The following is a 25,835-nucleotide window of genomic DNA, read 5'->3' as shown; positions in this document are numbered from 1 at the left end:
GAGCCCACTATTGGGTAGGGACTGTCTCTATATGTTGCCAACTTGTACTCCCAAGCGCTTAGTACAGTGCTCTGCACACAGTAAGCGCTCAATAAATATGATTGATGATGAGGAAGATTCACCCCCGCAACCCGAGCCAGTCCAGGAGGACAGGGAGGAGGTACAGGAGAAGGTGGAACAAGAGGAGGAGAAGGAAGCACAATGCTTTGCCACTTAGGTCCTCACCCTTCCAACTTCCCAAATGAAAATTTGTTCTTTCTCTGTCTCTGTCTCTCTTTCTGTCTTTTGCCCACATTTCCTTTCCTCCTCTCCTCTCATCTCTTCTTCTATTTGAATTTTCTAATTGGCTCTTTGCTCACCAATGGTTCAGAGGTTTTATTAAATAAGACTGCTCTCTACTTGAAGGCTGCAGACTCCTGCCTCATAGAGTTCCTCGACAGAGAAGTATTTACTTACTGAACAAGCTGGGAGACTCAGAATTTTCCTGTGTTGACTAACTTCCAGTTGACTTCTAAAAAAACAAGTGGTTATCACTTTTACAAGGGCTCTGTTCCATCCATTATAATTTAGCTCTGCTGGAGAAAAGAAGGTTGGGGAAGTGGTGAGGAGGCAGAAAGGAAATGAACATCACTCAAACCAGCCAGGAGAGAGAGGGACTGATTCAGGGTGTTCAATCAAATTCAAGCTTTCATTCACTAATGCCTGGTAAACTATATTTAAAGACTGAAGCAGCATGGCCTAGTGGAAAGAGCCAGAGCCTGGGAATCAGAAAACCTGGGTTCTACTTCCAGCTCTGTCTCCTACCTGCCTGTGGCCTTAGGCAAGTCACTTAACTCCTCTGTGCCTTAGTTTTCTCAACTGTAAAATGGGGATTTGATACCTGTACTCCTTCCTACTTAGGTTGTGAGCCATCATTCATTAGTCTTCATTCATCATGAGAAGCAGCCACTGAGTGGCTCAGTGGAAAGAGCATGGGCTTTGGAGTCGGAGGTTATGGGTTCAAATCCCGGCTCTGCCAATTGTCAGCTGTGTGGCTTTGGGCAAGTCACTTAACTTCTCTGTGCCTCAGTTACCTCATTTGTAAAAATGGGGATTAAGACTGTGAGCCCCTCGTGGGATAACCTGATCACCTTGCAACCTTCCCAGTGCATAGAACAATGCTTTGCACATAGTGAGCACTTAATAAATGCCATCATTATTCTATTATCCTGGAAATACAGGAATTATTATACTAGACTGTTAACTTGTTATGGGCAGGGAACATATCTGCTAATTCTGTTGCATTATAGTCTCTCAAGTGCTTCGCACACTGTTCTGCACATAGTAAGTACTCAGTAAATGCCACCAAGTGATTGAAAAGGTTAGAATATTAAAAAAGGTAAGGACAGTATAACAAAATGGCCCACTTTTCATATGACATACTTGCAAAGAAGAGTTAGATAATCCCCAAACAACTAGGCAGCTGCATTTATCACGGAAGTGGATTATTTTGGCTTTACTGTATTTATTTTAAAGTCTAATCTCCACCCTGTAGACCGTAAGCTCCTTGTTAGCAGGAATCATGCCTACCTCGTATGTTCCAAAGGGCTTAGTACAATGCTCCTCACCGAGCACTCAATAAATACAATTGATTGATTGACTGACTGTCCTCTTGGACACCTTTCAACTACATTTGAAAGCCTCCCCAACAAGTGGTGACCCCAATACTCAAATTTACTAAGCAGTTGTCACAGTCGGGCTTCAGTAAGGTTCATTTGCCAACCAGTGAACCTCACGGTAAAGAAAATGAGGAATTACCTTGCAGAATATCCCATTCAATGTCCCTGAGGTCCTGAGCAACAACTGGCAGAGAAGGGACCAGAAGCCCCTCAACCTCCCACGTTTTATCCACATTCTCCCTCTGTCATATGCACACTCAGCACTCATACCTTGAATCTTCTGCTCATTGTGGTCTCAGGTTTTGTTTTTTTTAATGGCATTTTTTAAGCGCTTACTACGTGCCAGACACTGAACTAAGTACTGGGGTAGATCCAAGCTAATCAGGTTGGACACAGTCCCTGTCCCACATGGTCTTAATCCCCATTTTGCAGATGAGGGAACTGAGACACAGAGAAGTTACGTGACTTGCCCAAGGTCATACAGCAGACAAGCAGCAGAGCTGGAATTAGAACATGGGTTCTTCTGACTCCTAGGCCTGTCCTCAGTCCACAAGGTCACACTGCCTTTCTCCCATTTCTGGGTCATGATGAGCTCCAGGCATCCAAATCTGGTTGTCCCCTATTAAATCCTAAGGGATCACAATACTGTCTTTCCCACATTGTACCTCAGCTCCAAAGTTCCTCGGCCAGCCCTCAGGCCTGGGTCTTAAGGGGAAAAGCTCTTTCTCCTGATACTGTGTCCTTAACTCCCCGATGATTTTCAGCTCCTGCTGGGGAGGGCAGGGGAACTGCCAGTCTCCGGATTCAGGACTGGCCTTAAAGAGAATCTCGCATGTTAATTAACAGGGGGCTTAACTGGGTCCGTGTCCCATTTGGGGATCCACCTGTTTCTTTAAAATCCATCTTCTCTTCTTATGTGACCATCGCCAATCCACATTCACACACACAATCCTGCATCGGGACAGTCAACGACACCAAAGCAGTGCAATATGTGATGAAAAAGCCTTCCCAGTGATTCATTCATTAACTTAATCAATCGTATTTATAGAGTGCTTACTGTGTGCAGAGCAGTGTACTAAGCACTTGGGAAGTACGAATCGGCAACATATAGAGAAGCAGCGTGGCTCAGTGGAAAGAGCCCGGGCTTTGGAGTCAGAGGTCATGGGTTCAAATCCCGGCTCCGCCAATTGTCAGCTGTGTGACTTTGGGCAAGTCACTTAACTTCTCTGTGCTTCAGTTACCTCATCTGTAAAATGGGGATTAAGACTGTGAGCCCCCTGTGGGACAACCTGATCATGTTGTAACCTCCCCAGCGCTTAGAACAGTGTTGTGCACATAGTAAGCACTTAATAAATGCCATCATTATTATTTATTATTAAAGAGACGGTCCCTACCCAACAACGGGCTCCCTGTCAGTCCTGAGATGTGCAAACAGAAGTAGGTCTGTGAGCCCCCTGTGGGACAGGGACTGAGTCCAACCCGATTTGCTTGTATCCACCCCAGCGCTTAATACAGTGTGTGACACATAGTAAGCGCTTGTTGTTGTCTGTCTCCCCCTTCTAGACTGTGAGCCCGTTGTTGGGTAGGGACTGTCTCTATATGTTGCCGACTTGTACTTCCCAAGCGCTTAGTACAGTGCTCTGCACACAGTAAGCGCTCAATAAATACAATTGAATGAATGAATGAATGAATGAAATAATCTTTTTTGCTGCACTTTGCCTTGGTCAGATTCTTACCCAGGTTTTGAGTTATTTCAGTCACCACACTTTAAAACAGAAGGGGGAAAAGTGATTAAGGAAATGGAAAATATGTGCTATGAAGAAAGTTCATCAATCAGTCAACTAGTGGTATTTATCGAGCGCCTACTTTGTGCACAGCACTATACACAGAATTCGGGAGAGTACAAGAAAACAGAATTAAATTGTGTTAGTCTAAAGAAGGCAGGTAAGGAGTTTCAAAATAGCTATATTTAACTGTATAGCACTTCTCTCCTTGGGTCTCTCTTGGAAGGAAATAGGTGCTTTTCTGATTTTCTGAGTTTGATTTTTAACTGATTTGTGAACCTCGAGATATTAAGGGAAAAGATATGAACGTAGCAGCAAGAATTTAAGCTAAATTATCTTTACTCATCTATGCTGCACACCAAGAAACTTTAATAATTACATTTTAAATACATTTTCACCAATATGCAGATACAGTTAGTAAAATACAATATGGGAGAGCAATCATGAGATGCAATAATAAAATACACATCACTGCACAGATCGGTAACACAAATCTATTCACAGAGAGTCACTTTGCTTCACTGGGAGCTTTCTTATTCTACAGGGCAAAAGAGTACAGGTGCTGGCCAGCTACTTGGGAGTATAGACAGGCAAACAACTAAACCAGAATAACGACTGAAATGAAAAATGAGAAAAGATGACGCTATGTCAGCACAATGAAATGCATTAAGAGCCAGCAGAAAAAAACTCAAGACTTTGCTCACTAAATAGGTCGCAAGTTGCACTTCAAATTAGGTCAAAGATGATGATCTCCCCATTCCATATATTGGGAGTCAATTCTGGTTTGATCCTATACAGCAAAGCATTTAATGAATAAATCTAATGATGGAGTCATTTCCCCTATCCAGATAAAGAGAGTGAAAAGTTAAGTTCCCTTTTAGAGACAAGGTGGATTCCTCTTCATGTCCTCTTCTCCTTTAGAAATAATTTGTATTCAGTGAGTTGGTAGCATTTGTTGCTTGTGATGCCCCCATCATGCAGTGAATGTATTTCTCACATAGGGTTCTGGATCCACAGAACTACAATGAAAAGAACAAACAATATTCCCACAGATTAAAAGAGTTGGGTCTCACTGGAGAGTCCTTGTCATAACTTTCTGCCAGCTGAAATTCTCACATTTACACTTTCACTCAGAATGTTTGATAGACTTTACCTGGGGTATAGAGATGGAAAATAAAACTCTCAAAAGAACGAAAGAGAGGCTTTGACTCCTAAAACTAGAATTGTGTGCAGGGTATTGATTAATCAATGGTAATTATTGAGTCCTTACTGCATGCAGGGCACTGTACTAAGTGCTTGGGTGAGTACAATGCAACAGAACTGGTAGAGATGTTCCCTGCCCCAGTATATTCGACTAGAATCCCAATGCATTAACTATTCTTCAATAAATATCACTGATTGATTAATCATGTCTTAGTCCCATTTTCCTTTGTTACCTATTCCCTCCTCCAGGTCTTCTGCCAAGCCAGGAGTGTTCACTCATTTTTCCCAGTCTGCAACAGGTCCGCATCATATGAGGTTTATCCTTCTTCTGGAGCTCAAATGTATTTCAACTTTGCTGTTCAGTGCCTTCCTCAGCTAGGCCTCCAGACCCTTTCCCCAGAAGCTCCAGATGACAGGTCAGCTCTGCTGTTAATCTTTTGGCACCTTTATCCCCAATTTGTGTAGTAATAATAATAATAATGATTGAGTTATTTGTTAAATGCTTAATATGTGCCAGGTACTGTATTAAGCACTAGGGGGGATCCAAGAAAATCGGGTTGGACACAGTCCCTGTCCCACATGGGGCTCACTGTCTCAATTCCCATTTAATAGATGAGGTAACTAAGGCCCAGAGAAGTGACATGACTTCCCTAAGGTCACACAGCAGACAAGTGGTGGAGGTGGGATTAGAACCCATGACTGCCTGACTCTCAGGCCTGTGCTCTATCCACTATGCTATGTTTCTTTTCCTGCTGCTAGATAGCCCACTTCTCTTTCCTTTAAATGCTCCACCCCAGCAACAATACTTTTCCAGTCTTATTGACTTCCATGCCCCTCGCCTCCACCAGCTGTTTCAAATTTTTAACACCCTGCTCAAACCCTCTGTACCCTCGCTTTCCCCATCTCTTGTCCCTAATGACCTGGCCACCTATTTCATCAATAAAATTGAAACTATCAGGCATGATCTCACTAAAATCTCCCTTGTTCCTCTGCAGTCTCATTCCCTTCTAACTTCAACTCTCCCATCTTTCCCATAAATATCACAAGATGCGATCTCTGCTTCCTCTTAAAATCTACTCCCTTAACTTGCACTGCCAACCCCATCCCTTCCCACCTTGAAAGCTTTGCCTCCTCCCTTCTTCCTTCCCTGACAGCCATCTTCAACAGCTCAACCTCCAATAGTTCCTATTCCACTGCTTTCAAACATGCTATGTCTCCTCAGCCTAAAAAAAGCCTCCTTTGTCCCCATGATTCCCTTCAGTTATCGTCCCTTCTCCTTCCTACCATTCCTTTCCAAACTCTTTGAGTGAGTTGTTTATACCTGCTGTTTTCACATCCTCTCTTCTGATTATCTCCTTTATCCCTTGCAATCTGGCTTCTGCCACCTCCACTCCAGAGAAATTGTTCTTTCTAAAGTCACTAATAACATTCTTTCTGGTCAAATCCAATGGTATCTACTTCATTCTAATCCTCCTTGACCTCTCAGCTGCTTTCAAAACCGTGAACTACCTCCTTCTCCTGGAAACACTATATAACCTTGGCTTCGTTGACACTGTCTTCTCTTAGTTCTCCTACCTCTCTGGCTGCTCCTTCTCAGTGTATTTCACTGGTTCGTCCTCTGACTCCCATCCCCTAACTGTGACAGTCCCTCAGGGCTCTTCTGGATCTCCTGTTCTACATCTTCACCCATTCTTTTGGAGAACTCATTCTCTCTCACAGCTTCAACTATCATCTCTACACAGATGATGCCCAAATTTCTCTTCCACCCTGACTTCTCACCATTTTTCCAGTGTCACATTTCATGCTGCCTCTAAGACATCTCTACTTGGATATCCCACCACATCCTCAAACTTAACAAGTCCAAAACAGAATTCCTCATCTTCCCACCCCAAACCCTGGCTGCCCTCTGACTTTCCTATTACCCATTGCTCAGGAAATATCCTTGACAATGACACTGAGGCACAGGATTTGCACAAAGGAGACAAAGGGGATAAGATGCCTTTGAGTCCTACCCCTCCTTCCAACTATGCAGCTCACACTCAAGGCTCTACGAGATCCACAAAATGACCTGGGCCCAACTCTGCAAACAGCAATATTTCCCCATCAAAAATTCTGAGCTAAATGCTGTCCTTGAATCGAGTTTCATCTGAGGTCTTTTAAAATAAGGCCAATGAAGCTTCCATTTTGCTTGAAATACTGCTTTTGTCCTATGCACTGGGTTGCCTGCTCGTAAAAAGAAAACCACCCACTGCCTCAACAGATTTAGGAAAACAATGCAAGGAAGTTCAGGTTGTGGAAGCAACATGTTCCAAGACAGGATCTTGACTGCTTCAGCTCTCAAGCATGCTAGCCTGACCAGATAACAAAAAAAAAAAAGATCCATGCTATACTGCAAGCTCCTTGAAGACAGGGATCTAGTCTTCTCTAGACTGTAAACTCACTGTGGGCAGAGAACTTGTCTACCAACTCCGTTATAGTCTCCCAAGTGCTTAGTACTTACACTGCTCTGCACTCTCAATAAATATGATCGATTGGTTGATTCCAAGCACTTAGTACAGAGATCAGCATAGAGTAAGCATTCAAAAAATACTACTGATTTGACTGAAGATCACTGGGTCCAAACAAATACTGGGGCAGGAAGAAAAATGTTTCCAGTGTTGGTGTACCTACTGTTAAGCTGCTCCTTTAAGCAAGAGAAAAGAGAAGGGACCTCAAACGTTTTAGAGAAATACCTCAAGAAGATGGCAAAAATCTACAAAGACAGAGTTAAAAGTGAACTAAGTGGAGATCAGCACTTCAACTCCCCTATCAAAAAGTGTCTGACTGTTCCACCATTTTGAACCACCTACTTTTTTTTTTTAACATTCATGCTACATGGACGAGACTCTCCCATTGGAATTAAATGGACAAGAAAATGTTCTGAAAAATAGTATACTGAACAACTATTTAGAAGAACTGACAATTCTACGACTTGCTGATTACAAATCATAGACCTTTCTTCATACGGAGATTCAGAGAAGGCATTTTTTTTACAATTAGGATTTTCTACATTTTGCTTATTTATTTCCTTGAACTATATTCTTTGGATTAGGCACCTGGACATTTTTCAGGCATTCTGGGGAATCTTTGTGGGGGGACAGAATTTTCAGGAAGGGTTTGTGTGGTAGTTGTTACTAAAACCCAAGAGGATATGTTTGTCTGGTAATAATAGTATTCCAGAGTGCCCAAGACATTGTAAAGTAACTAAATTACTTTAAAGATATTGAAAATATCATTAGTAGCTAGTCTTATTTGAGCCTTCTAACATTACTGTAAATTCAGCCTAGGTTAGGGTTGGAGAGATGGACTCTAAACATTTCCAAGGGTCTTTCAGGCCTGCTTATATTGTATCAAATCCAGCACTTAGTACAGGGCTTGGCACATAATGCAAGCTTCATAAATATCAATTATTTACATAAAGGAATCCTTGGACTGAAAGGGCTATCAAGAGTTCAAATGACCTCTGCTCCTACTTTTAGATGGACTACCTTTCAACACTTTAAGAAATATTATCACTATAACAAGTAGACTATATCCTAATAGCTTACACATCCAGTTCACTTACAACTTAAGGGTCGTCTTCTCAAAATCTCACATTTCAAAGAAAACTTGTGCTGTAAAATGTATAGTTCCAACAGAACACTTATATGCACAGGCAGTTGGTTTTTTTTCTGGTAACCCTGTACGCAGAACCCAAACAGGCTCGTGCTTGCTGAAAAATGATCTCTAATTCCTACCAATGTTAGTCAAAATACAAAGTGAAAACACACAATTTTTGCAAAACTATATATGGGCTGTGATTCATACAAAAAGTTAGGGTAAATATATGTATATATTAAGCATATATATGTGTATATAGTAGTATATGCATACATGCATATCACATATATATATATATATATATAAATACTTTAATTTTATGAATACTGAAAGAGTGCACTACATGAGCATTTGGGAGAATATAATAGAAGCAAAACACATATTCCCTGTCCTCATGGAGCCTGTTTTGACAGATGGTTTTAATGGATGCTAAAGCAGCTAAGAAGCAGCGTGGCTCACTGGAAAGAGCACAGGCTTAGGAGTCAGAGGTCATGGGTTCTAGTACCAGCTCTGCCACTTGTCAGCTGTGTGACTTTGGGCAAGTCACTTAACTTCTCTGTGCCTCAGTTACCTCATCTGTAAAATGGGGTCAGACTGTGAGCCCCATGTGGGACAACCTGATTACCTTGTAGCCCCCCAGTGCTTAGAACAGTGCTTGGCACATAGTAAGCACTTAAATGCCATTATTATTATTATTATTATTGTTAAAGCATCTTCTGTAGTTGCCTTTAAAATGTGCTAAAGCATTTTCTGCAGTTGCCTTTAAAATGGATAAATATTCAATGCTTAGGATGCATTTGGTATGATCATCAATCAATCATATTTATTGAGTGCTTACTGTGTGCAGGGCACTGTGCTAAGCACTTGGGAGAGTATAACACAACAATATAACACACACATTCCACAATGCCCTCACAGTCTTGAAAAGGAGACAGGCATTAATATAAATAAATAAATTACAGATATGTACATAAGTGCTTTGAGGCTGACCGGGGGATGTGAATAAAGGGAGCAAGTCAGGGTGATACAGAAGGGAGTGAAAAAATACAAAAGAGGAAATGAGGGCTGAGTCAGGAAAGGCCTCTTAGGGATGTGCCTTCAATAAGGTTTTGAAGGTGGGGAGAGTAATTGTCGTTTATGAAAAAGGAAGATGTTCTAGGCTAGAAGCAGGACGTGGGAGAGAGGTCAGTGGTAAGCTAGACAAGATCGAGGAACAGTGAGTAGGTTGGCATTAGAGGAGCAAAGTGTGCAGACTGGGTTGTAGTAGAGTAGTGAGGTGGAGTTGGATCATATTCAAAAACAATAAATTGAGTGCTTACACTTTACAGAGCACTCTGATGGGAATTTGCAGAACATGGAGAAGAATTAGACCTATTGTGTGCTTAAAAGCTAAATGACCTAGTGAAGTCCTTTCACTGCTCTGATTTTATGATGCATATGTCATCGACACAACCAAATTGTTAATGGACTCACGAAACATATGTGAGTGGGGGATTAGTGCAAAAAAAACTCTGGTTACTCCAAGACCAGGCAATAAACAACCACCTAGTTGCTGAGCAGACTAGATCCCAGTGGGAGTTTTATCTAACTTCAAACCTTTATTTTTCACCTTATCCAACTTCAAATCCTACAACCGCAGTGTGGCCTAGTGGAAGAAGAAGTACAGGCTTGGAAACCAGAGGACTTGGGTTCTAATCCTGACTCTACTTCTTGCCTATATTGTGAGCTTGGGCAAGTCGCTTAATTTCTCTGTACCTCAGTTTCCTCATCTGCAAAATGGAGGTTCAATACCTGTTCTCCCTCCTACTTAGAATGTGAGCCTTGTGTGAGATAGGGACTGTATCTGCCTTCATTAGCTTGTATCTGCCACAGGGCTTAGACCATTCATTCATTTCATTCATTCAATCAATCATATTTATTGAGCGCTTACTGTGTGCAGAGCACTGCACTAAGCACTTGGAAAGTACAATTTGGCAACAAATAGAGATAATCCCTACCCAACAACTGGCTTACAGTGCTTGACACAAAGCAAGCTCTTAATACCATAACTGCTATTACTATCATCATTTTCAAGACCCTCAGTTGGCTAGAGACCCTGTGCTCTCTACCTTAATTTCTCCTCTCTGCCAATTCAAACAGCTGCTCGTTCCTAGGATTACATTTACGAGAACTGGAAGACAGGCTTTCTCAACCAAAGGGCCTCAAATTTGGAACTATCTTATTTCCTCAGCCCATGATTTGTTTGAAGTCCAAGAAAAAGGACATCGCCTTCAGAAACAGCTGTAAGCATTTAGTCAATAGCTTTGGGACTGAAATCACTCGATTCTGGTCATTATCCCTGCCGATTACACCCCCCACTCCTCCTCCGGATCGGGGAAAGAAGAGGCCAAGGAGCAGTTGTTCTCCCATCACACGGGGAGGGGGTCAGAGCTCCTCTTGCAGCCAGCAGAGTATCCAGGAACTGCATCATTGTTAATGAGCTCAATTCCTTAAGGCCTTATTATATCCTGGAATTCCGGACTCTGAAAAGGTGATGGATAAATTGGAGAAGTTCAATTGAAGTGTTTTGGAAATGTTTAAAGGTGTGGAAAGTAGGCCTCAGGAGGAATTGGGGTATAAAGGTAACAATAATAATAATGACATTTATTAAGTGCTTACTATGTGCAAAGCACTGTTCTAAGCACTGGGGAGGTGACCAGGTGATCAGGTTGTCCCATGGGGGGGCTCACAGTCTTAATCTCCATTTCACAGATGAGGGAACTGAGGTACGGAGAAGTTAAGTGACTTGCCCAAAGTCACACAGCTGACGGCAGAGCTGGGATTTGAACCCATGACCTCTGACTCCCAAGCTCTTTCCACTGAGCCATGCTGCTTCTCCAATTATGATACTTGTTAAGCGCTTACTATGTGCCAAGCACTGTTCTAAGCTGTTAAGCACTTACTATGTGCCAAGCACTGGAGTAGATACAAGTTAATCAGATTGGACACAGACACTATCTCACACTGGGCTCAAACTCTTAATCCCCATTTTTTACAGATGAGGTAACAGAGGCACAGAGAAGTTAAACGACTTGCCCAAGATCACCCAGCAGATGGTTGGCGGATCAGGATTAGAACCCATGACCTTCTGACTCCACGCCTGTGCTCTATTCACTACACTATGCTGCTTCAATTATCTTCCTTCTTGAACAGAAATAGTTTTTATAAGGGGTTGCTTATTATCAGAAATAGTAACAGAACTTACTAAGCGCTTACCTTGTGCAAAGTACTATACTAAGCACTGGGAAAGAGTATATAGGTGGGATTTAAACCTGTCTATTTTTTTTTTTTACAGAGCAGGTAAAGAAGCAAAATTGGTTTGTTAGGAGAAAGTTTGACAGGAGATGTACTAGAATAGTGCTCTGCACACAGTAAGCGCTCAATAAATACGATTAAATGAATGAATGAATGAACAAGCCATTAGAGGAAGTTGTGGAGATTCTAATCATGGATTTCTTTCATATAAGGGAAGCAATCACGGGCCCTAAGTGACTTTAGAGGAGAAAACAATGACCGGCCCTAAGTGATCTGTGGTCATTCTCCTGGCTGAAAAGTAGGGAGTTGCCCTGGGAAGCCCTGTTGAGATCCCTTCCCATTTTATGATGAGTTTAAAGCAGCATGGCTTAGTGGAAAGAGCATGGGCTCGGGAGTCAGATAACCCATAGTATCACCTGGTAAATGATTCCATTGTTTAGCAATCAAAGTCAGGAGATTCTTCTTTTATGTAACTTGAATCATCTACAATGCAGTCAAATCCCATTTCTTTTTTTATCCTCCCTCAGTGGAGACTAAAATCAGTTGGCTATTAACCTCTGGATTAAATCCCTTTGTATATCTGAAAATCATTATCCAATCATCCTTTAGCTTTCTCTTCCCTAGATTCAGCATTCCCAAATCCTTTAAACCATGACTGATTTCCTCAGTTCAATGCTTTGACAGCAAGATCCTTCAATACTTTACACAATGAAACTGGTTGTGGAGAAGAAAACAGAACATTCCGTTGACTTGATGACCCAGTAAAGATTTGATATCCAATTGGTTGGCGCAGCCTACAATAGCACACTAAGATGATCATTTGGGCTTTTCTAGACATATAAGCACCATCAAAATAATTAATGATTCCAATTACTAGACAATCTCATCATAACAGCGCGGCTCAATGGAAACACCACGGGCTTTGGAGTCAGAGGTCATGGGTTCAAATCCCAGCTCCGCCAATTGTCAGCTGTGTGACTTTGGGCAAGTCACTTAACTTCTCTGGGCCTCAGTTACCTCATCTGTAAAATGGGGATTAAGACTGTGAGCCCCAAGTGGGACAACCTGATCACCTTGTATCCTCCCCAGAGCTTAGAACAGTGCTTTGCACATAGTAAGTGCTTAACAAATGCCATCATTATTATTATAACACATAATTTATCAATATTGCTAAAATCTGCCCATTCCTCTCCATCCAAACTGCTGCTATGCTGATCCAGGCATTTACCTTAACCCATCTTGACTACTGCACCTGGACTAGAAGCAGCGTGGCTCAGTGGAAAGAGCACGGGCTTTGGAGTCAGAGGTCACGGGTTCAAATCCCAACTCCTCCAATTGTCAGCTGTGTGACTTTGGGCAAGTCACTTAACTTCTCTGTGCCTCAGTTCCCTCATCTGTAAAATGGGGATGAAGACTATGAGCCCCACGTGGGACAACCTGATCACCTTGTAACCTCCCCAGCGCTTAGAACAGTGCTTTGCACATAGTTAGCGCTTAATAAATGCCATCATTATTATTATTACTGTATCGCCCTTCTCACTGATTTCCCTGCCTCCTGTCTCTCCCCACTCCAATCCAGTCCACACTTCACTCTACTGAACACATGGTTTTTCTAAAAAAAAAAAAAAAAAGTTCACATCTCCCCACACCTCAAGAACCTCCAGTGGTTGCCCATCCACCTCCACATTAAACAGAAACTCCTTACCATCAGCTTTAAAGCATTCAACCACCTTGCCCCATCCTACCTTACCTCATTAATCTCCTACTACAGCCCAGCCCTCACACTTCACTCCTTTAGCATCACTGTGCCCCAAACTCATCTATATGCCACTGGCCCCTTTCCCACATCCCCCTTTGCCTGGAAATCCCTCCCTTTTCTATATATAAACCAGACCACGACTCTCTCCTCCTTCAAAGCCTTATCAAGATCACATTTCCTCCAGGAGGCCTTTCCCAATTAAGCCCTCTCCCTTCTGTGTTACCTAGGTACTTGGAACTGTAATCTTTGGGCATTTGATATCTACCCCACCCTCCACCCCACAGCACTTATGTAAATATCTCTAAATCATATTTATAAACTATTTATACTAATGTCTGTCTCCCCCTCTAGACTGTAAGCTCACTGTGGGTACAGAACATGTGTATCAATCCATCAGTGGTATTTACTGAGTGCTTACTATTTGCAGAGGACTGTACAGAGCACCTAGGAGAGTTCGATACAACAGAATTAGCCGACACTTTCCCTGTCTACCAATTATGTTGTACTATATTCTCCCAAGTGTTTAGTACAGAGTTCTGCACACAGTACACACTTAATAAATGCCATTGTTGATGATGGTGATCTTGCTTCTCCAGTTAAACCTGTTTTTCCATTCCATGCATTCACTTGTATACCAGAAATTGTAATAATGCCATCTACAAAGTAGAATTTTTCAAATTACATTTATTAAACCCCATTTTTCCAGGACCCAATCTACATCCTGGGAATTAACCTGGAGCTTCTTAAAGATGCAAAAACTCTTTCAGGTCTTTAGGACACTAGTCCCAGTAAGACCTTGTTAAATACATATTCAAAATAACATATAAGGATCAGAAAATGATTTGTTCTTCTTTGAAAAAGTGGGATAGTTCAGGCCTGGTTAATGCAAAGTCCTTTTTCCCCTCTGGTTCCTGGATTTCAAATGAACAAGATTTTTCTACAGTAAGTCGTGGCTTCAGTGCTCTAAATTATTGCTAAGGCCCAAAACAGGAAATGTGGTATCAAAACAGTTCAAGCAGTGGGAAGGTCTGGTTCTCCCTGTTTGTTCTCATTCTTTGGCTTGTTGGAGGTAAAATCTAATTTCCAGTAAAAATTATGATTATGATCATCTCAGCCATACATTTTTGCTGGTTCCTTCCCCACTGGTGGAAAAACAATGATATACACATTTTTCACTATGGGTAATAATAGGTGAGAGGCAGCATTGCCTAGTGGAAAGAGCACAGGAGTCAGAAGAACCTGGGTTCTAATTCAGCTCAGCCAAATGCTTGCTGTGTGACTTTGGGCAGTTTACTTAACTTCTCTGTGCCTCTCTGTGCCTCAATTTTCCTGTTTTCCCTCCTACCTTTATGGTGAGCTCCAGATGGGACAAGACTGTGTCCAACCAAATTCACTTGTATCTACCTCAGCACTCTGAACAGCATTCAACACAATTAAGTGCCTAACAAATATCTTCAAAATACAATAAAACAAATGCAAATCCTCATGAAAACAAATCATTCAGATTTGAAATCTGAGACAAATGGACCACATTTTATGCTTAACATTGTCAGTAGGTTTCCATTTAACATTTCTGTGCAGGAATTTCTGGATCACCCCACACCATAAATGGCCTCAAATTATTCTAACTTCTTCTATAACTCCATCTGTGGCCATTATGAGTAATTCCCAGAAAGCATTAATTTAGAGTATTAATATGACTGTTCTGTATTTTGAGTAGTAGTACCATTGAGTAGAAAGAAGGAAAAATGTGATTGAGTCCCTGAAATTAATGAATAAATACTCTGAACCACAATATATTTCTGGAAGCCATACCTATCCAAATGTGAAACCAGACTAGTGAAAATCCAAATGTCAAAGAACCTGTAGCTCTTCTGGCACAGCTTAGGAGGGAGAGATGGCATCCTAACCAAAAATTTCAGCGCTTCTGGAAATATAGTTCTGGAAGCTGGAACCAGTACCCAACAAGATTCAGTGATGGAGATTAGAGAGTGATATCTGTGTGACTGTACACCAACCTCCTTGTTTGCTTCAGAAAGGCCAAAGGAATATAATCAAAGCAAAATCTCTAAGTGGAATTCAGACAATGATGTACTGTGAAAATATGAAAGTTCTGACTTTGTCCAACCATAAAATGGAGTTGTTAATACCCTCTGGCTTTTGAGAACTGTTATGAGAACTGAATTCTTGTACCTGTCTAGATTGTTTTGAAAGAGGGGGCCAGAACTCTCTGTCTGCTTATCACATCTAATTCCCACCTGGGTATTCTCTCCTCCATTTAGTACAGTGCTCTGCACACAGCTAGGACCTAAAAAATTACAATTACTACATTCCTAAGTCTAAATCTCCATTTCCAAGCAATTCTCTGCAAACCACGAAGAATTCCTTGGAAAGAGGTGCTCTGGGAATTCGCAATTTGATTTTTGGAGCCATGCAAGGGGAAACTCCTGGAACTTTTCAGTTCTCCTAACCATGATCTCTCCACCATCTTAGGTACCTTCTTCAACCACCAACTGCAACTGAGCCTCTGGTTCCAACACCACTCGAGTAGAGAAGCCACTTTCTGCTCTGATCTTCTATTACAGAAGTGGAACAGAGTGTTAACAGCTTTAGTTTGGTGTGGATGACGGGAAAAGGGAAAACAGACAAAGGGCAGTAGGATGCTAAAGAGAGGGCAGCCAGGAACATTCTGACTAGAGGACACGTGGGTGTGGAGGAAGCAGCCAACATATCTTCGCCTTCTGGTTCCCTTAGAGATCCCTCCCATCTCTCCAGTGCCAAACAGATTAATTGTGCAGGCAGCTGGTCTGCTTTCAACTTAAACTTCTGTAGAAATCCCAATTGGGAAACCTGCTCCCAGTCCAGATTTGTAAATCCTTGGTGCTCGAGGGACCCTTGTGGGCAAGGGGCCTGTCTACCAGCTCAGTGTAGTATATTTTCCCAAGCCCTTAGTACAATGCTCTGCACACAATAAGTGCTCAATACCATTGATCGATTGATTGAGGGGATAGTGACACACTGCTATTAAACTTGACATCCTAAGTTGCTAAATCAGTGCTCATCTTTGGCATACCCAGCATTTTTGCTATCACATACATCTATCACCCTATAAATAAAATTATTACATATATGATAATAATAAAAATTATGTGGTATTCACTAAGCACTTACTATGTGCCAGGCACTGTACTAAGCATTGAGGTGGATACCAGCAAATTGGATTGGACACAGTCCCTGTCCCACGTGAGGCTCACAGTCTCAATCCCCATTTTACAGATGAGGTAACTGAGGTACTGAGAAGTGAAGTGACTTGTCCAAGGTCACAAAGCAGATGAGTGGCAGACAGGGGTTAGATTTCATGACCTTATGACTCACAGGCCTGTGCTCTATCCACTCTGCCATGCTGCTTCTCAAATATATGTATATATATATATATATACATATATATATATATATATATATATACATATATATATATATATATATACACACGTGCAGTAGTCCTTCATATTCGAAGAAGATGACACTGACAGTGAGTGTGTGTGTATAGCAGAAAAGGCTAATATGTAATTCACCGTCCCAACAAACTGGGGCACAAAAAAGTTGTCCCTGTGCTTAATATTGGTAGCATCTGGCCCTGGTTTCTCTTTTGTCTCTATGTCTCTCTTTCCACAGGAAACTTCTGCTCCAGAAGAGCCACTCCCTTCTTGATGGCAGCCCACCATGCAGGTCTCCCCTCATCAATCAGCTGGGTTTTCAGCTCCGTTTAGGCTTCATTTTAATGTGTCCTTAAAGCGCTTCCTCTTCCCTCCTCGTTTTCCCTATTTCTGCTCTCCATACAGCAGTTATTTGGGTATCCTCCTGTCGTTCACTCTTCTTGCAGCTATCTTTGTGAAGATCACTAGCGAGGATTTGCACAGGAGCAAAAGTGGATGGATGTTGGTGAAGATCAGTAGGTTAAACAACAGTCTGAAAACCCAGGGGCTTAAATGTGATCATCACTTTTCCATTGATCTGACCTTGGGCAAGTTAATCAACCTCAGCTCCAGAGATAAAAGCAGAATATTTAGAATGAAATAGTTGCCCATAATAATAATAATAATAATAATGATGGTATTTGTTAAGCGCTTACTATGTGCAAAGCACTGTTCAAAGCGCTGGAGATAATGACCACCCCCCTGCCAAAAAACAACAACATTTGAAGATAAATTTGACTGCTATTATTGTCACTACCAAGAGGCCAGTTAACCACCATAGGCACATCAAATGAAAAAAAAATTAACCTGCCTCAAAATATCATCCTGAAGGCAGAACAGCATAGATACAGGGGAGGTAACTTTCTTTCACACTCTTTGGCAAGTTGTTTTTCTTTGCTTGCTTGTGTTTTGGCTGGAATTCCTACAAAGTTGGACTAAAGAGAGGCTGTGTCCACCTTGTATGATAGAGTGTACACTCAAGAGAGGGCACAAAATGGAAGAGAAAAGTTGGTCTCCTCTCATTTCGTTACTGCAACGGTGTCCCGAATAATAGGGTTTTGTTAACTTTGCCTAAGTGGATTTGTTAGCATTCAGACAATGAGCAAAGCCCAACAGATACATGATTTGTGAGTGTTATGTTCTAGATAGGCACTATTAGGGGGCTAAAGCTGTCAAGAAGAGATTTCTAGTCAGCAGTATTTTCCTGTACGAAATGATGAAGGATGACATACAGGTAGGAGGGGCTGAAGTGTCTCATTTTGGGAAGGAATTGCCTTGTTGGAGCCAGGACTATCAGGAAGTGGTCCGACAGACATTTACTGAGATCAAGCCCTCACAATCAGCCCATAAGTAGAACTGATTGTCTAATGATGTTCTACTACCCTGTCAAACAACCACTCTTGCCTGCATATGCCCTGCTCTGACATTCCTCAGAGGCTAGCTGTATCAAACAATCAGCCCATCAACCAACAGTATTTATTGTGAACTTACTACTTGCAGAACACCATACTAACTGCTTGGGAAAGTACAGTATAACTGAGTTGGTAAACATGATCCTTGTTTAAACGAAGCTTAGAGTCCAGAAGGGAAGACAGATGTTAAAATTACAGATAGGGGACATGGCAGAGAATAGGGATAGGTATATAAATTTCATGGGGATAGAGGTAAGGTGAGTATCGAAGCAATTAAAGGGTTCAGGCATTTTAAGGGAGGGCAAATAGAGTGGGGAAATGAGGGGTTAGTCGGGAAGACCTCTTGAAGGAAATGTGATTTTAATAAGGCTTTGAGGGTGGGGAGAGTGGTGGTCTGTTGGATATGAAGGAAGGGGGAGTTCTAGGCCCAAGGGAGGATATGGGAGAGGGGTCAGCGGTAAGACAGATACAATGGAGGTACAGAGAGCAGGTTAGTATTAGAGGAATGAAGTGTGTGGGCTGGGAGAAGTTTACTTCAGACCTAGAAACTGTATTCATTCAATTCAATCGTATTTATTGAGCGCTTACTGTGCGCAGAGCACTGCACTAAGTGCTTGATAATGATGGCATTTGTTAAGCACTTCCTATGTGCAGAGCACTGTTCTAAGCGCTGGGGGGGGATACAAGGTGATCAAGTTGTCCCATGTGGGGCTCACAGTCTTAATCACTATTTTACAGATGACGTAACTGAGGCTCAGAGAAGTTAAGTGACTTCCGCAAGGTCACACAGCTGACAAGTTGTGGAGCTGGGATTTGAACCCATGACCTCTGACTCCAAAGACCGTGCTCTTTCCACTGAGCCATGTCAGTTACAATGGGCAGGAAACGTGTCTACCACATCAATTGTATAATACTCTCTTGATTGTTTAGTATGGTGCTCAATAAATGCCATTGATTAATACAATTTTCTCTCTATATATGCCATTGTTCTTTATTTTTGCCAGAAAATGATAAAGACTCCCCCAGTCCTTACTAAGCCACTCCGAGTATCATATTGCACATAGTAAGCGCTTAATAAATGCCATCATTATAAGCGCTTAGTACAGTGCTCTGCACACAGTAAGTGCTCAATAAATACGATTGAATGAATGAATGAATACTGAAAGATAGCTTATGAAATGGGTGAGGACACAGTATTGTCTACTGCTACTGAATTCTCAGAGATATTATGCTCCCATTCTCCTTACCAGAGCGGAGAGCAATACAATAATTAAATCATGATAAACTAAAGTGTTTGAACCAGGGTAGGGGCTGAATGGGTGGAGAGAAAGGGGTAAATCCACAAAATGTTTAGGGAGGAAACATTGGTCTGTTTTACTAATACATTGGATGTGAGAGCAGAATGACAGTGAAGAGAATCAAGGATATTGCCAAGGATATGGGCTTGAATCTCAGGGAGGATATCAGCACTGTAAATGGGGATGGAGAGATTTGGAGGAGGAGAGGGTTTGAGAGGAACTCCCATGAACTCCATTAGTTTGTAAAGTCTTCAGAGGTTTTGCTTAGGTTATATTCTCCCAAGCTCCTAGAACAATGCAGGTTTCCAATATCTGCAATTAATACAATGATAAAGACCAAGTGTATTATATCAGGCTAATAATACAATATTATCTAACTTTATTACAGAAACTAGCTATTTGCTTACATATGGTTTAAAAGATCCTGGTTTTGGAAGCTCCATTTATAAAGAAGTACATTTAATTTTTGCGGCTTCTATGAATGCAAAAAACGTTCCATATCATCTACCAGTGGCTGGGTCCAAAAATCAATTCATGAAGTACCTTTTCATAGGCTGAAGAGCAGCCATCTCAGCTTATGAAAAGTCACTTCATGAATTGATTTTGAAGGGACTATAACTTTCCCTTAAGTATGCTGTGGCTTTGTTGCTTCCTTTCTTGGTGGGTCAAAGCAAATAAATTCAAGATCTAGCATATGTGCTTAAAAATGATTTAAATTGCAATGTTACTTCCTGTTTACAAGTTCTTCTTCTGAACGTAAGCACAAGCCACCCAAGAGAAGTGGATGAATGCTATCTTCTTTTCAGATTATTGGTAGAAACCCAAGGGGGTTAAATGTGTTGCCCTATGTCACACTTACACACACAGACATGCCCATTCAGAAATTTGATAAATAGCAGAATCCAAACCTTTGAAAGCTGAGTTCTCCAAAGTTTGAGCTGAGCGGGGCTACTTGATAGCTCAATCAATCATATTTACTGAGCATTTACCACGTGCAGAGCACTTGCCCTAAATGCTTGGGAGAGTACAACAAAGTGGTAGAAACATTCCCTGCCTACGAGTTTACAGTCTAGAGGGGGATACAGACATTAATATAAATAATGTAAATGAGAGATGTACATAAGTGCTGTGGGGCTGAGGGAGGGGTGAATAAAGGGTGCAAATTCAAGTGCAAGGGAGGTGCAGAAGGGAGTGGAATAAAAGGAAATGAGGGCTTAGTTGGGGAATGCCTCTTGGAAGAGATGTGCTTTTAATAATGCTTTGAAACTGGGGAGAGCGATTGCCTGACAGATATAAAGAGGGAAGGCATTCCAGGCCAGAGGCAGGATGTGGGTGAGGGGTTGGCAGTGAGATAGACAAGATAGATGTACAGTGAGTAGGACGGCATTAAAGGAGCGAAGCGTTTGGACTGGGTTGTAGCAGGAAATCAGGAAAGTAAGGTGAAAGGCGGCAAGGTGATTGAGTGCTTTAAAGCTGATGGTAAGGACTTTAGGCTTGATGTGGAGGTGGAAGGGCAACCACTGCAGGTTCTTGAGGAGTGAGGAAAAATATCCTGCACAATTTGTGAAAAAATGACCTGCACAGCAGAGTGAAGTATGAAGTGGGGAGAGACAGGATGCAGCAAGGCCAGCAAGAAGGCTGATGCAGTAATCAAGGTGGGAATAGAATAATAATAATATTATTATCATTAATATTCTGATATTTGTTAAATACTTACTATGTGGCAGGCACTGTATTAAGCACTGGGTAGATACAAGCGAATTGGGTTGGACACAGTCCCTGTCCCACATGGGGCTCACATCCTTAATCCCCATTTTACACGTGAGGTCACTGAGGCCCAGAGAAGTGACTTTCCCAAGATCACGCAACAGACAAGAGGCGGAGTTGGGATTAGCACCCGGGTCCTCTCCATTCTCAGTCTCATGCTCTTTCCACTAGGCCACACTGCACTAAGTGCTAGAGTAGACCAAGCTAATCAGGTTGGACACAGCCTATGTTCTTCGTGGGGCTCACAGTCTTAATGCCCATTTTACAGTTCATTCATTCATTCATTCGTATTTATTGAGCGCTTACTGGGCACAGGGAAGTTAAGTGACTTGCTCAAGGTCACACAGCATACAAATAGTGGAGCTAGGATTAGAACCCAGGTCCTCTGACTCCCATTCCAGTGGTCTTTCCACTAGGCCACACTAGTGGTGAACAGCAATTCCATGTTCACCCTGCTCACCCACTTCATTGTTTGGAGGGACTTTGATTTTGCTGCATCCTCTCAGCCTACATTTCTTCAGACAGATGCATTACCAACTTTTCAGTCTCCATTTGGAAGCTGCTCCATTCTTCATCATTTTAGTTATTTAGTTCTTTCATGTCACTATTGAGGCTTTACCCAGAGACCTGTTTCCAATTTGGCACCTCTAGTGCTCTTAGTCTCATTTTAGATTTGAAAGAAGCGGTGAAATAACCTCTCATAAGGCAGGATGAAAAGCAGCATGGTGTAATGGATACAACACAGGCTTGGGAGTCAGAAGGTCATGGGATTCTCATCCCGGCTCCACCACTTCCCTGCTGTCTGACCTTGGACAAGTCACTTCACTTCTCTGTGCCTCAGTTCCCACATCTGTAAAATGGGGATTAAGACTGTGAGCCCCCCATGGGACAACCTGATGACCTTGGGCAAGTCACAACTTCTCTGTGCCTCAGTTCCCTCATCTGTAAAATGGGGATTAAGACTGTGAGCCCCCCATGGGACAACCTGATCACCTTGTATCCTCCCCAGCGCTTAGAACAGTGCTTTGCACATAGTTAGCACTTATCAAATACCATCATTATTTATTTATGAGACAGGGTCTGTACCCAACGCGATTATCATGTATCTATTCCAATGCTTAGAACAGTGCTTAATACATAGTAAGTGCTTAAAAAATACCATCATTCCATCATTACTATTCATACACTCGACTTGTACTTCCCAAGCGCTTAGTACAGTGCTCTGCACACAGTAAGTGCTCAATAAATACAATTGAATGAATGAATGAATTAGGCATAGAGTTTGACCCAGCATCCATGAGGTCCCTTTAAAGTTGGTAGCAGGGTGGCCTAGTGGAAAGAACGTGGGCCTGGGTTCTAATCCCACCTCTGCCATTTGACCTTGGGCAAGTCACTTGACTTCTCTGTGTCTCAGTTATTTCATCTGTAAAGTGGGTTTTAAGACTGTGAACCTTATGTGGAACAGGGATTGGGGCCAATCCTCTTATCTTGTATCTACCCCAGCATTTAGCACAAAGTGCTTAACAAATATAACACACACAAAAATCTAACCAATCGGCAGGTTGAGCAAAGTCAATGGGTCCTCCCTTCCTCTTTCAAGTATCTTATCAAATTCAGACAACAGAGGGGCCATTAAAATGGCTATCCTCTTTCCCAGGACAAACAGAAACTTATGAGGGCACCAGTGAACAACACTGATTTCATTTTTTTTTCCATAATCTGAAATAAATTAATAGGTTGATTGCTATTTTATGATTTGCAAACAGGCATCAAAAAGACCTTTGTTGATTCCAGGTTACTGTGTGGCTATATTAGAATTTTTCAAATTCCTGTAACTAGAGGAAGTGTGGTGTCTTATTTCAAATGAGATTGTTCTACAGCACAATTTTGAGCTATCTGGGAATATGAAGTTTTTCCTCTCTCACAGGCAATGCTACAAGATAATTCAACTAAGATTTCCTTAAATCCCAGCACACACGCTGTACGGCTAAGACTATGAAATTTTATATGTTTTGTTATAGGCTGGATGTTCTAGCATACAAAATATAAGAGTGACATCTAGTGAATCACATTGGTAGTTACTTGTGCAAAACCGCTTATCACTATTAACAGCAGCAATAATCTATAAGATCCTACTATAACGTTGAGACACCTCTTTCACTCAGCCCTATTATTTATCCTCACACATCAACTTAATCTCCTTGTCTCCACCAACTGTTCCAGATTCCCTCCTGAAACCTCTGGGACTCCTCTTTTCCCCATCTTTTGCCCCTGATCACCTTGCCAACTATTTTGCTTTTGGCCCCGAATCAGGGGTGAGCTCCCCCAAAGTCCCCACTCCTCTGCCACTTCCTTCCTCATATCAACGCCTTCACCTTCTTTTTTTAAAAAATGGTACTTATTAAATACTTACTATGTACCAGGCACCAGACTATGTGCTGGGGTAGATACAAGCTAATCAGGTTGGACACAGTCAATGTCCCACATGGGGCTCACAATCTTGATCCCCATTTCACAGAAGACCTAACTGAGGCACAGATAATAATAACAATAATAATGGTGGCATTTGTGAAGCGCTTACTATGTGCCAAGCACTGTTCTAAGCACTGGGGGGGATACAAGGTGATCAGGTTGTCCTACGTGGGGCTCACTGTCTTAATCCCCATTTTGCAGATGAGGTAACTGAGGCCCAGAAAAGGTAAGTGGCTTGCCCAAGGTCACACAGCTGACAAGTGGTGGAGCCGGGATTCGAACCCATGACCTCTGACTCCAAAGCCCGCGCTCTTTCCACTGAACCACGCATGGTGGTATTTGTTAAGCACTTACTATGTGCAAAGCCCTGTTCTAAGCGCTGGGGGGATACAAGGTGATCAGGTTGTCCCACGTGGGGCTCACAGTCTTAATCCCCATTTTACAGATGAGGTAACTGAGGCCCAGAGAAGCTAAGTGATTTGCCCAAGATCACAGAGCAGACAAGCGGTGGAGCCGGTATTGGAATCCAGGTCCTTTAATCCTCAGGCCCATGCTCCTTCTGACCTATCTCTAAACAGATCTCCTGCCTGTGTTTAAAATCTACTCTCTCCTTTTGTACTTCTCATCTTCTAAAATCACTTGTGTCTCTGACCACAGTTTTGAACCACTTCCTTTTTCATCAATCATATTTATTGAGCGCTTACTGTGTGCAGAGCACTGTACTAAGCGCTTAACACTGTACTAAGCCTTTTTGCCTTCAAACCAGTTCCTTCCCTTTCTCCTTCAATCACACCCATGTTTCCCTTAACCTAAATACACTTTCTGTGTCTATAGATCCCATCTCCTGCTTTCCATTCCTGTTCAAACTACTCTAGTGGGTTGTAAATATTCGCTGCCTCCACTTCCTCTCCTTCAACTCCCTTCTGACCCTTTACAACCCAGTTTCCACCCATTTCACTCCACCCAGAGTGCTTTCTTCAAGGATACAAATGACCACCTTCTTGCCAAGCCTAATGGACTCTACTTTGCCCTAATCCTCCTTGTTCTCTCACGTATCTTCCACACTGTAGGCCAACCACTTCTCCTGGAACCACTGACTATTATAATTATTATTATGGCATTTGTTAAGTGCTTACTATGTGCCAGGCACTCTACTAAGCACGGGGTAGGTACAAGCAAATTGGATTGGACACAGTCCCTGTCCCACATGGGGCTCACAGTCTCAATTTCCATTTTACAGATGAAGTTGCTGAGGCACAGAGAAGCAAAGTGAAGTGCCCAAGGTCACACAGCAGACAAGTGGAGGAGGTAGGATTAGAACCCATGACCTTCTGACTCACAGGACCATGCTGTTTCTCTAACCTTGGTTTTTCTGACTCCTGTGTCTCCTTTTATGTTTCTATCTAATTCTTCTCAGTCTCTTTCACTGGCTCTTCCTCTATCTCCCACTCCCTAACCGTGGGTGGCCCTCAAGGCTCAATTCTTTTCAATTTTCACTCACTCCCTTGTGTAGCTCATCTGTTCCCATGGTTTCCACTACCATCTGTATGCAGATTAAATCCACAATCTAACTCACTAGACCTAAACTCCATCCTTCTGTAATTTCGCTTTTCCTCCTGCCTTCAGGACATCTCTACCTGAATGTACCAATGGCACATCTAGCTTAATACACTCAAAACTGAACTTCACATTTTTCTTCCCAAATCGTCTTCAATCCCTCACTTTCTCATCATGATTGACAAAGCCATCATCTTCCCTGCCTTTTAAATCCATGTCTCAGCATTATCCTTGACTCCTCCCTCTTTTTCAACCCCCAAATATGGCCCATCGTCAAATCCTCTACAACAATTCCAGGATTTATCCCTTCTTCTCCATCTAAACTGCCACTACACTGGTCCAGGCATTTGTCATGCCCCAGCCTGACTTCGTGCATCAGCCTCCTCATTGAAACTCCTGCTTCCTGTCTTTCCCTTCTCTTGTCCGTATTTCATTCTGCTGCCCAAATCCTTTTCCTAAAGTGCCATTCTTACATGTCTCCCCACTTCTCAAATTCCCGTTTGCTTGCTCCAATGG

The 25,835-nt window shown here is 42.1% G+C and overlaps 1 protein-coding gene across 8 annotated transcripts in view; it reads right to left on the bottom strand.

Moving 5' to 3' along the window:
- Positions 1-3,789: 3,789 nt before the first annotated feature.
- Positions 3,790-25,835, bottom strand: part of PCBP3 (poly(rC) binding protein 3) — a 315,198-nt gene continuing 293,152 nt past the window's right edge. For all 8 annotated transcript variants that reach the window (XM_038748846.1, XM_038748847.1, XM_038748851.1 and 5 more), the window contains one exon: positions 3,790-4,461. In XM_038748846.1, the coding sequence (XP_038604774.1) occupies positions 4,416-4,461 (46 nt within the window). In that variant the 3' untranslated portion in view covers positions 3,790-4,415. The remainder of the gene's footprint in view (positions 4,462-25,835) is intronic.

This window comes from Tachyglossus aculeatus, chromosome 7 (assembly GCF_015852505.1).
Source record: "Tachyglossus aculeatus isolate mTacAcu1 chromosome 7, mTacAcu1.pri, whole genome shotgun sequence".
NCBI classification, from domain to species: domain Eukaryota; kingdom Metazoa; phylum Chordata; class Mammalia; order Monotremata; family Tachyglossidae; genus Tachyglossus; species Tachyglossus aculeatus.
This window is presented reverse-complemented; position numbering and strand designations above follow the sequence as displayed.